Source organism: Polypterus senegalus, chromosome 8 (assembly GCF_016835505.1).
Source record: "Polypterus senegalus isolate Bchr_013 chromosome 8, ASM1683550v1, whole genome shotgun sequence".
Lineage (NCBI taxonomy): Eukaryota > Metazoa > Chordata > Cladistia > Polypteriformes > Polypteridae > Polypterus > Polypterus senegalus.
Genome location: NC_053161.1, coordinates 116,709,825 through 116,722,789, shown reverse-complemented (window position 1 = coordinate 116,722,789; position 12,965 = coordinate 116,709,825). Strand labels below are relative to the sequence as shown.

Sequence of the window (12,965 nt, the reverse complement as noted above, 5' to 3'; positions counted from 1 at the left end):
ATTTACTTGATTTTCCTGCCTTGTGCCCTGTGTTGGCTGGGATTGGCTCCAGCAGACCCCCGTGACCCTGTGTTCGGATTCAGCGGGTGGGAAAATGGATGGATGGATGGAATTTGGATTTCAGTTTTGTCCTGCTTCTTGGTCCTGTCAATCAGAATAAACTAATGATGTATTATTCAGTGAAAATAAATTGTTTAACAATGAAAACCAGTTGACAAAGTACATTGCAAAACTTACAAAGAGTAATGTAGAGCACGTAAAAAACTCTCCAGACCTTTTTTTTTTTAAAACACATAAATTGGCTCTTGCACCTTCTCTGTAGTGGACCATCAGAAGAGTTTCACTGAGAAATGTTAGTAAAAAACTAAGAAAATCTACATTGAAATTATTTTGAGTCAGAGAGATAAAGGTGCCTAAGCAAACTCAAGGCCAAGAGCAGTCAGAGATCAGAACCGACAGATTAACATAGCCAGTGAGCAAAGTGTGTAAGGGCAAGAGAGAAAGTCAAGTGGAAAGGCAAAACTCAGAAATCAAGCTAACAAAGGAAAAGATCCAAAATAAAAAATGTAACTGCAGGCAAAGTAAAATTTTGTTATATGAATATACAATTAGGATAGCATGTGTTGCCAACCTAAATTGCCACCATATACTTCAATGCCAATAACATCACAATAACTGGCATAATGACAGGTAAACAACAGAACTGTAAACTTCAAGAAAAGCCACAAAATGGTGTCATGAATCTCACAAAATGATAAAAATAGGTACATAATTTCATAATTAATTAACTACAAAAGCAACATACAGAACCTGTAAAATAAACAAAAACAGTAAGATTAATAAAACGTGTTGTATGAGAGAAATGTGTGCAAAAAGAATCATATCTTGAAAAACATCTGACAAAAATTACACTTATAGAATGGATTTGGAAGTTACAGTATGGTTTACTGATTTTCTTATTTATCCTCAGTAAGGAACATCAAATTAAAGAAAGACCATGACCCAGCCTCCAGATCCTCTCCTTCTGATATGTCTGTCTTTAAAGTCCACAGCAACAGAAAACAAATTCACTCAGAATAAGATGAAGGATTTTTGGAATGAAGTATGTAATTACTGGACTCAAGCAATCCAGGGCTCAGGTGCTAGAAGGGGATGTGGCCAAAGCTCATGCCCTGAACTGATTTTTTGATAGATTTTCCATCCCACTGCCACCTTCTTCAAATAACCAGTCTTCAAACACCATTCTTACTACATCAACAATGCCTACCAAATGAACTGGAACAGCCAGTGGCAAGTCCACCTCCAACAATCAGTGTGGACTATCCATAACTGAAGATCAAGTATTGGGACAACTGAGGAAGCTACACACAGGAAACGTTGTGAGACCAGAAGGAGTTAGTCCTCAAGTTCTTAAGGCCTCTGTGCTGTCCTCTGTCACCTGTTCAGTCTGTCCCTTAGACCTAAGAAAGTGGCACTGGTATGGAAAACATCCTGTCGTAGCTGTTCCAAAGAAGGCAGGCGCCTCTTCACCTAATGACTACAAACCACTGGTAATTATGTTTCACATCATGAAGCCCTTTGAGAGACTAGTCCTAGACTATATGAGTCCTCTTGCAGTAGACCACCGGGACCCACTGTAGTTTGTCTATTGGAGTGGAAGATGCAATTATCTATCTGCTACACAAGGCTTATTCCCACCTGGACAAAGCTGGCAGCACTGAGGATTATGATTTTTGATTTCTTCAATGCCTTCAATACCATCCAACCATCCCTAGGCGTAAACTCAGAGATATCCAGGTGAATGAGCCTATTGTGTCCTGGATATTGAATAATATGTTGGGCAGTTCATGAGAGTCAAGAAATGAGTTTCTGATGCGGATGTGAGTAACACTGGAGCACCACAAGGAACAATCCTGTCTCCTTTTCTCATCACTCTGTACAGCTCAGAATATAAATAACACCAGTTCATGTCACTTGAAGAAATTCTTAGGTGATTCTGCATTTTGGGTTGTATTGGTAAGGAGGATGGGGCAGAGTGTAGGAGTCAGGTGGATAACTTTGTTTCTTGGTGCAAAGACAAGTTTCTGCATATTAATATCAGCAAACCCAAAGGAACTGGCTATTGACTTTTAGTGCACCACAGAGCCTCTATGTCCAGTCACTATTCATGATAAGTACTTGTGGGTTCACATTAATGACAGGTTGAACTGGTCTTGGAACACAGAGGAACTATATAAGAAAGGGCAGAGCAGCATCCTTCACATCTTCTGCCAGTCTGTGATGGCCAGTGCGATTTTCTGCTATGTGGTGTACGGGCCTGGTAACTTCACTTTAAGAGAAGCCCACCAAATCAAAAAGCAAAATAAAGGGGCAAACTCAGTTATAAGATGCACTTCTATCTATCTATCTATCTATCTATCTATCTATCTATCTATCTATCTATCTATCTATCTATCTATCTATCTATCTATCTATCTATCTATACGACCAGGGTACTTATTTCTCAAGCATCTTAGAATTACTCTTCAGAATTGCATTAAAAGTCAAACTAGGATAAGAATTCATCCTACCTCAAAGTAGGACATAAGCAGTATTCACAAAGCACCCTACACCTACTCCCAGCCAGGAGTGTGAGTTCATGCTTGAGAATGAATGCCTCCACTACACCCCGAGTGACAAACTGGAACTGATGATGACACTTTCTAGTTTTCTGAAACTGACTCTAAGGCTGCACCACAAAGATTATAATAATAAATATAGCATTCAAAGTAGTAGCAATAAAAGAAGAAGAAGAATTGAAGGAAAACATAATAAGGTAGGATATTGCACTAAGCAGCATATAATTGCACCACTTTTGCAACAACATCAAGAATAATACTGTACCAAGCACCAAGATGGATAGACAGAGACACACACACCTAATGAGAATAAAGCCCAATAACGGAAATGTCAATTTAACAATGAATGTTCCAGAGATTGTTCCAGCCTTACATACTCTGCTTGCAGGGATAGGCTGCAGCTTCCCTACGACTTTACTCAGGATAAAGTGTATTTAAAAAATGGATGGAAGAATTGATGGGTGATCCAGAGCTGAATTTTCAGATGAATCACCTTCCTGCTATTATGGCCACAGAAAACACCTTGTAAAGTAACAGTTCCTGAAACTGGCCACAGGCATTCTTGTGCTGTTTCTGAAGTCATGTTGACTCTTTCAGTTTCCTGATCATCTTCCACTGTGCCATGCTGTGCTGTGTCTCTCTCTATGATCCTCTTATGTTCTGCAAGGCTCTGTTTATGCCGCCATAGTCTAATCCCCCCACCTTCTTGCACCTTCATGGGCTTGAAAGGTGTAAAGCAAATACTCCAGGTGTTTTGGGAATGTAAAGCTTAGTGTACCTGTGTGACATTTCGCTGTCAATCATCCATCTGGCCCAGCTGATCTTCTGGGTAATATGGTGGCTACTAAAGTAGAGTTTACACACTGGCCCACTTAAATATTGATAATGTGATATCACTTATGATTCATTTGCATACTCATCCGCTCTTGTGGTAATGATCTATGTGTGTGTGCCAGTTTGCTTGAGTGCAGCTTGCTTTAATATTTCCTTACATGGAGTGGTATTGCAAATGTATAAATCTGCGCGTTACCTCACAGATTCTAAGGGTGTTCACAGCTTGGCACAGAAATTAAATGGTTGGTTGTGACATGCCCAAATCATCAGCTCTTGCAAAGCTGCACTTCACACGTAACGCTACACTTTCGTTTCAGCTGACATCACATAGCTTCTCTGTATGGATAGAGTGATCACGTAATGTGCAGGGTTTGTTACAAATATTATTCCATGTAAGTTAAATCAATATCTTTTCTCAAGTTTACTCTTGTCTAGCATTTCCAAAATATTCAGGTTTTCCTGGGATGTGCATGCCGACCTCATCTTTTGGCAGTTCCTAGACAGTAAAGACAACTGACGATTGCTCCTAAACCATGGTAAAGTTAAAACTAGTTTCCTAAATTAGGAAAACTTATAAAAAGTTTTAACTTCTACTCTTAAGAGTAGAACCAAATGTGTGTCAGTCTGAGAATTTTGAGCTAGTCTGGAAAGATTTTCTGGTCTGAAACTTTTGATAAATACAGGTACAGATCAGCAGAGTTAAGATGGTTACGCTATTTAATGAAAAGAAGCCATTTCCACTGTTTTTTTTAATTAACATTTAGCCTTAATGGCTGAAAACAACAACTCCAGAGTGGAACAAAGTCCAGTCTCTCTCAAGAGGAATGGTTCCAGAGTCCAGACCGTACAAAGAGGTGAGCCCAACTATATCTAGCCGATACCTCTTAATCTCTTGCACCAGTTCAGGCTCCTTCCCCGCCAGAGAGGTAACATTCCATGTCCCAAGAGCCAGTTTCAGCAACCGAAGGTCAGAACGCCAGGGTTCCCGCCTTCCCCCACCACCCATATCACATTGCACCCGACCCCTATGGCCTCTCTTGAAGGTGGTGTGCCCACAAGAGATCGGAACCACGTTGTTCCTTTGGGCTGAGCCCGGCTAGGCCTTGTGGTCAAAGGTCTAGCCACCAGGTGCTCGCCAGCGAACCCCTCCCCCGGGCCTGGCTCCTGGGTGGGGCCCCGGGTACCCTTTCTCGGGCAAGGGAAATGCCGATCCTTGATTTAAATCCATGTGGGATCTCAGGATCGAGTTAGTCTGGATCTTCACCTCAGACCTTTTTGCCTTGGGAAGCCCTACCAGGAGCATATAGCTCCCGGCAACATAGCTCCAAGGATCACTAGATCGCACAAGTCCTTCTGCCATGGCAAGGCCTCGATTCAAGAAAATCTTTAATTGCCACCTCCGGCAGAACTTCAATCTCATTCCGAGGGAGACGAAGGACATTGAGTCTGAATGGGCCATGTTCTGAGCCTCCATTGTTGAAGCAGCAGAACGGAGCTGTGGCCACAAGGATGTCGGTGCCTCTCATGGGGGCAATCCACAAACCCGGTGGTGGACACCTAAGGTTCAAGAGTCCGTCAAGTTGAAGAAAGAGTCCTATCATATCTGATTGACCAGTGGAACTCCAGAGGCAGCTGAGGGGTACCAGCGGGCCAAATGTGTGGTGGCATCGGCTGTTGCAGAGGCAAAAACTTGGGCATGGGAGGACTTTGGGGAAGCCATGGAAAACGACTTTCGGTCGGCACCAAGAAGGTTCTGGCAAACCCTCAGGTGCCTGAGGAGGGGAAAGCGGTGCTCCACCAACACTGTGTACAGTGGAGGTGGGGCCCTGCTGACTTCAACTGCAGATGTTATTGACTGGTGGAAAGAATACTTCGAGGATCTTCTAAATCCCACCAGCATGTCTTCCTTAGAGGAAGCAGAGCTGGGAGACTCCCTTCCGTCTATATCAGGGGCCGAGGTCCGCAAGGTAGTTGAAAAGTTCCGAGGTGGTGGGGCTCCTGGGGTGGACAAGGTCCACCCTGGGTTCCTCAAGGTTCTGGATGTTGTGGGGTTGTCCTGGTTGACATGTCTCTGCAACATCGCATGGACATGGATTGGCAAACCGGGGTGCTGCTCCCCTTTTTAAGAAGGGTGACCGGAGGATGTTATCCAATTATAGGGGGATCACACTCCTCAGCCTCCCCTTTAATGTCTATTCAAGGGTGCTGGAGAAGAGAGTTCAGTCGATAGTCAAATCTCGGATTGAAGAGGAACAATGCCGATTCCGTCCCAGCTGTGGAACAATGGATCAGCTCTACACCCTGGCCAGGATCCTGGAGGGGGTATGGGAGTTTGCCCAACCAGTCCACATGTGCTTTGTGGATTTGGAGAAGGCATTCGACCATGTCCCTCGAAGCATCCTGAGGGATGTGCTCTAAGAGTACCTGGTACAAGGCTCGCTGTTAAGAGCCATTCAGTCCCTGTACAGGAGGAGCAGGAGCTTGGTCTGCATTGCCGGTAATAAGTCAAATTCGTTCCCTGTTGAGGTTGGACTCCACCAGGGCTACCCTTTGCCACCAATTCTGTTCATAAGTTTTATGGTCTGGTTCGGTGGCCTCAGAATCTCATCTCTGCTATTTGCGGATGACGTGGTTCTGTTGGCTTCATTGGACAGTGACCTCCAGCTCTCACTGGAGCGGTTCACAGCTGAGTGTGAAGTGGCGGGGATGAGAGTCAGCAACTCTAAATCCGAGGCCATGGTTCTCAGCTGGAAAAGGGTGGAATGCTCTCTCCGTGTTGGGAACACATTACTGCCTGAAAAGGAGGAGTTCAAGTATCTTGGGTCTTGCTCACGAGTGAGGGAAGAATGGAGCAGGAGGTTGACAGACAGATCGGTGCGGTGTCTGCAGTAATGCAGACTCTGCAACGGTCCATCGTGTTGAAGAGAGAGAGCTGAGCCAAAAGGCAAGGCTGTCAATATACCAGTCAATCTACGTTCCTACCCTCACCTATGGCCACGAGCTTTGGGTAGTGACTGAAAGAGCAAGATTGCAGATACAAGCAGCCGAAATGAGTTTTCTCTGCAGGGTGGCTGAACTTTCCCTTAGAGATAGGGTGAGGAGTTCAGTTATTCCGGGAGAGACTTGGAGTAGAGTCGCTGCTCCTCCACATCGAGAGGAGTCAGTTGAGGTGGTTCGGGCATCTGGTCAGGATGCCCCCTGGACGCCTCGGGGCCACGGGGCAGACTCAGGACACGCTGGAGGGATTATATCTCCCGGCTGGTCTGGGAATGCCTTGGGGTCCCCCTAGAGGAGCTGGAGGAGGTGACGTCCCTGCTTAGGCTGCTGCCCCCGCGACCCAACTTCGGATAAGTGGTGGACAATGGGTTCTTCACATTGGGCCCCAACTTCGGATAAGCGGTGGACAATAGGTTCTTCACATTGGGCCCCCAATGGTTTGGCATTTCTCTTTCTTTCCTCTTGTTACAACTTGTCATATCCATTGGAATAAAACTTGAGGATTGTGGACTGTAATCAGAAATAAGCCACTTTGCACCGTTCTTTACCTCATATGTTCACTTGTGACACCTTAGGTCTTATTTTACTGTTTGCAGGCATAGGGTTCGTAAGATTTTGTGCTTCTCTCCAGCAGTTATTGCAGAAAATAGTCTATTATATATATATTATATAAATATTTAAGAATATTTTAGCAGGTGAGCCATCTTTATTGAAACGTGAACAGATATATTTTTATTTAAAATTAAAATCACAAAAAAAACATTACCAGTTTTACCTCAACAAACCAAAGTGCATTTCTTCCTAGTAAATTATAAATAAATTATAAAGTGCCTGTCTCAGATAAAAATAATCTTAAAAGCAAAAATTAGGTAGGTTGGTAAAACTGCAGTGCTACCCAACATGTAAGGTGAGCTCCCTTCATTACAGTCGTAGATTCTACCATTGGATGGTGAAAAGGCTTCTGCCAGCATTTTATGCTGCGCTAACGCACTGCAGATACTCCTTATAACTCTTTCAAGTTATCTATAAAAATTGAGAATTTGTAAAAATGTTTTGCTATTTTATCATAGCTAATTACTTCAGACAGATCTTCAAATTTCACATCACAAAAGTAAAGTTTAGTTAATAGAAAAAAGAATACAAATCCTAATCTTACGCCACTTAAAACATCACCTTCCCTGCTGTATTGAAAGGAACGTGAGGTTGCTTTTGTTTAAAATTATTATTTAACATTTTTTTGTTTTCATTTTCCCTTGGCTTTTTATTTTATGTTAGAAAAGATGTATAGCACCGATTACAATGCAACAGGAGTAAAACAAAGGAGACTATAGTAAATATATTTGTAAACGGTCCCTTAAGATTTTTTTTTATCAAGAACATTCATAAATAATAAATAGGATATCCTTCTTCAGAATATTTTCTTTAGAAAAGCTAAGAACTGATGGCTCCTTATGCACTAGAATGGTCCTGCTTGTTCCCCACATTCACAACATTCATGGACCCTCTAACACATGAGATCCCTGTTCAAGGGTAAGTGCTTCTGCATCATTATGATGTATCCTGATAGCTGCCATTGTCATAGTAATAAGGGACCTGCTCCTCGTCCGTTTGGTCCACAGTGACCCCTTTCTTCTTCTTCCAGTTTTGCTTGCGGCTGCTTTGGTTGTGGGTTGTAGCCCCATAGGACATCTTTTTCTTTGGGCTGGCAAAACTTTCGTTATTAAGCTCAGTTTCCTCAGCCAGTTCATCTTGATCAATGATTCCAGCTTTGTCTTCACTGGTGTCTTCTGGGTCAGCCCAGTCTTGTTTCTCTCCTGAGGCGAATAAAGCATAGAAGACCACACCAGTGTAGTGCACAGCAGAAGCAATTACGAAGACATGCTGCCATTCTTCACGAGTCTGAAACACACAAACACGTAGAAAACCATCATCGTCATTGTGTTTTCAAAAAAACTGTTCGTAGCTGCAAACATATTAGAAAACTTCCAAGGAGTACGCCACCCAAAAAAAGATATTTTATTTAAATGTTACTTATCCCATCTGGTTTTGTAGTGATGGCTGAGAAAAAATTTTAATCTATTGTTTTCGTGGAGAAATTAATTATTAAATATCTCAACTCAGCAGCATCAAAAGGTGAGAAACCCTGGACAATACTAAACAAAGTGAAAAACGTCTATAGAAAAAAGAAAAACACACAGCATTGTGGGAATGGCTGTTTTCTTATTGACATTTAGCATTAAGGAAGCAACTGTTAATAATATTTTAGCAAAAGGAGGAGGCTGGGAGTATTTGCCGATCCAGCGTGCTGCTGCATCCACCACACTACAAACTACCCAGATTAGGACCTGAGGGCAGCCATGCAACGGGTGACACCTCAGCACCCACTGAAACAGTGTGAGGTTTTTTTATGGTGGCTGGAGTGCCAATCCTGCCAACCCCCAAGTTTTCCCTGTAAGTTGCAAGACCTACTTGCTGGGCAGGATGCAGATTAACGTCTGGCTCATTCTATTATTTGAAGTCAGGGCTGACTGTCTGATGTTTTCTTTATTTCAAAACTGTCTGTGCAGATACTGTGCAAATTTGTTCTTCATCAAGAAGATAGAAATGCCTTATAAACAGAAATAAATCTTTAGGAGGGGGAGGAAAATAACTCCTTCAAGGCTTGTTTCAGTTCATAAGGGCATCACATGGCTAATTATGCATGCAATTTAGCCATCTGGTGCTGCTTTTCCTGTGCACAGGGATCAGTGTTATATGTCCAGTGGCAGTACTCATAATATTCTCATTAGGGTCAGCTAATGTACCCCTCAAATGAAAACAGGGCATGTTTTTTTTTTTAAATGCATGAGGGTACAAATCTGGCTGGACAGTAAGTGTGTGTGAAAGTTCTGTGCATGGCTGCTACAGCTCTGTGATGTCACACTGACCTCAAAAAGCATCATGGGGCACTTGGAAAAAAATGATCCGCACAGGGAATTCCAAAGAAAATATTTGGCCAACAAGGTTACAGGATATTCACTGTGAAAAAGGCATTGGCAAATTTTACAGATCAACTCTAAGAAGAGAAACCTCAAGGAGAATGAAAGAAAGAGAGCGGGGGGAACTGGAGGACTGGCAAGAGGTAAGTAACAGTGTGTGGTAATTCTATAGCTAGCCAAGTTTCTTTTTCTTTTTTTCTTTTTTTGATTTTATTAAAATCAAGTATCATTATATACTTATTAAGTCAAGTTTTACCAAACTAGGTTAGAAACAAATAAACCCCCACCCATGGCTAGCCAAGTTTCTTCCTTTGAAGAGAAAGTGAACCCACAGGGGTAAGACCCATAAGCCATAAGCCTCTCAGAGAGAGCACACAGTCCTAATGTGGAGCACGAGATATTGTGTTGCCATTTAAAACGAAAGGCAGCAGAAAAGTCGCCTTTGGGATATGACCATGATGCAAGCACATCGCTACACTGAGCTCAGGCCTTGTCCAATATAGCCAAATCTGGCTGCTCAATTGTGGAAGTGATTCTGATGTTTGATTTATAAGCCACATCAAACCAGAGGTAAAATTAATCTTAAATACAGAGTTGGTGTGAAGACATTCATGGAAGAAAAAACAGTTTTGAAAGACAAAGAGGGAGAGATAAGGAAGGTGAGTGCTTTACAGAGTTTGAAGAGGTGGGTAAACAGATGACCCACCCCAACAGATAGACAGGGCAAAGGAGGCTGTCTACATAGGGAAGCTCAAGTTTTGTCATTTGCTTTGTTAGTTTGTGTTTCCTGTGTTTTTTAAGAAAATAAATAATTATTCCAAAAGCATAGAGTAAAGAGAAAAACATAAGGCTCAGTCGTAACTGTGAGAGCGCATTAATTTTGTAATATACCTTGTGCTTGGTCATAGCACCAACTATCAGAGGACAGACCATTCCTGATAAAGTTCCAACACCATTGGAGATGCCCATTAGTATACTGGCATATCGAGGAGCAATGTCCAAGTGATTTACATTAAATCCTGAAAAGATAAAAAATGAGATTTTCATAAATTACCTCTTCAGTTTACCTGTGAATCAAATTCTTTAAGGACATTTAATTGAGATTCATGCTCTCACTTGGTTATGTGTCATTCAGGACAAGCGAGAAGACCTGAGGAGGACCTTATAAAGCACCAGCTCTTCACTTTATCTGATTGACTGTATTATGACAAGCATAAAAGTAAATATAGTGCATCCAGAAAGTATTCACAGCACATCACTTTTTCCACATTTTGTTATGTTACAGCCTTATTCCAAAATGGATTAAATTCATTTTTTTCCTCACAATTCTACACACAACACCCCATAATGACAACTTGAAAAAAGTTTACTTGAGATATTTGCAAATTTATTAAAAATAAAAAAACTGAGAAAGCACATGTACATAAGTATTCATAGCCTTTGCCATTGAAGCTCAAAATTGAGCTCAGGTGCATCCTGCTTCCCCTGATCATCCTTGAGATGTTTCTGCAGCTTAATTGGAGTCCACCTGTGGTAAATTCAGTTGATTGGACATGATTTGGAAAGGCACACACCTGTCTATATAAGGTCCCACAGTTGACAGTTCATGTCAGAGCACAAACCAAGCATGAAGTCAAAGGAATTGTCTGTAGACCTCCAAGACAGGATTGTCTCGAGGCACAAATCTAGGGAAGGTTACAGAAAAATTTCTGCTGCTTTGAAGGTCCCAATGAGCACAGTGGTCTTCATCATCCGTAAGTGGAAGAAGTTCGAAACCACCAGGACTCTTCCTAGAGCTGGCCGGACATCTAAACTGAGCGATCGGGAGAGAAGGGCCTTAGTCAGGGAGGTGACCAAGAACCCGATGGTCACTCTGTCAGAGCTCCAGAAGTCCTCTGTGGAGAGAGGAGAACCTTCCAGAAGGACAACCATCTCTTCAGCAATACACCAATCAGGCCTGTATGGTAGAGTGGCCAGACGGAAGCCACTCCTTAGTAAAAGGCATATGGCAGCCCGCCTGGAGTTTGCCAAAAGGCACCTGAAGGACTCTCAGACCATGAGAAACAAAATTCTCTGGTCTGATGAGACAAAGATTGAACTCTTTGGTGTGAATGCCAGGCGTCACGTTTGGAGGAAACCAGGCACCGCTCATCACCAGGCTAATACCATCCCTACAGTGAAGCATGGTGGTGGCAGCATCATGCTGTGCGGATGTGTTTCAGCAGCAGGAACTGGGAGACTAATCAGGATAAGGGGAAAGATGACTACACCAATGTACAGAGGCATCCTGGATGAAAACCTGCTCCAGAGCGCTCTTGACCTCAGACTGGGGTGACGGTTCATCTTTCAGCAGGACAATGACGCTAAGCACACAGCCAAGATATCAAAGAAGTGGCTTCAGGACAACTCTGTGAATGTCCTTGAATGGCCCAGCCAGAGCCCAGATTGAACATCTCTGGAGAGATTTTAAAATGGCTGTGCACCGACGCTTCCAATCCAACCTGATGGAGCTTGAGAGGTGCTGCAAAGAGGAATGGGCGAAACTGGCCAAGGATAGGTGTGCCAAGCTTGTGGCATCATATTCAAAAAGACTTGAGGCTATAATTGCTGCCAAAGGTGCATCGACAAAGTATTGAGCAAAGACTGTGAATACTTATGTACATGTGATTTCTCAGTTTTTTTATTTTTAATAAATTTGCAAAAACCTCAAGTAAACCTTTTTCACATTGTCATTATGGGGTGTTGTGTGTAGAATTCTGAGGAAAAAAGTGAATTTAATCCATTTTGGAATAAGGCTGTAACATAACAAAATGTGGAAAAAATGAAGCGCTGTGAATATTTTCCGGATGCACTGTATGTACATACTGAATGTGCTATTGTCCAATACCCTCAAAGCAAATGCAAATCAAGTGTGCATTACACAGTTTAGATTCAAATCTGTCCATTTTCATTTATGGTTGATAGGCAATCCTATTTCAGCAACAATAGTCACAAATAAAAGAAGAGCCTTACCAAATTCAGAGTGTCATTTTGAGTAGGGATGCAGCAATCTGGATAGCTAATTCAGTTGCAAATTTCTTATTTTTTCACAAATATTTAGCAAAATTTAAATCTGTTTGCCAATTTCAGGGCACCTTGATGTCCATAGGTGTCACATGATTGACTGATGCCAATACAAATTAAACATTTGAAAGCTTTGAGAATTGCTTAATCAACAATTCAATTATTAACATTTTTTTTTTCCTAAAGTGCTATTGAGGTTCAAAGCTAATTTTCCTGAAATTTCATGCATCTAGCCATCTGTTTTTTGAACACACCTTCATCCAGCTTAGAGTACCCCTGATGTCGTCCCTTCATTTACCTTCAGTCTGATCAATAGCTTTTTTTTTTTTTTTACGTTTGTACCTCTAGTTGCTAGGGCCAGAATTTGCTAGTAGATATATGATGTGACAACTTTTATTGTCTTACAATATGGAAAGTAAATAAAATTAAACTGGAATTTTGGCATTGATCAACACAGATTGCATAACAATAAAGT

The 12,965-nt window shown here is 42.0% G+C and overlaps 1 protein-coding gene across 1 annotated transcript in view; it reads right to left on the bottom strand.

Annotated features, from left to right (window-relative positions):
• Positions 1–7,159: 7,159 nt before the first annotated feature.
• slc17a8 (solute carrier family 17 member 8) overlaps positions 7,160–12,965 on the bottom strand; it is a 97,226-nt gene continuing 91,420 nt past the window's right edge. Inside the window, exons 11-12 of the mRNA XM_039760540.1 lie at positions 10,319–10,446; positions 7,160–8,348 (exon numbers count right to left, since the gene is read on the bottom strand). Coding sequence (XP_039616474.1) covers positions 7,998–8,348; positions 10,319–10,446 — 479 coding nt within the window. The 3' untranslated portion in view covers positions 7,160–7,997. The remainder of the gene's footprint in view (positions 8,349–10,318; positions 10,447–12,965) is intronic.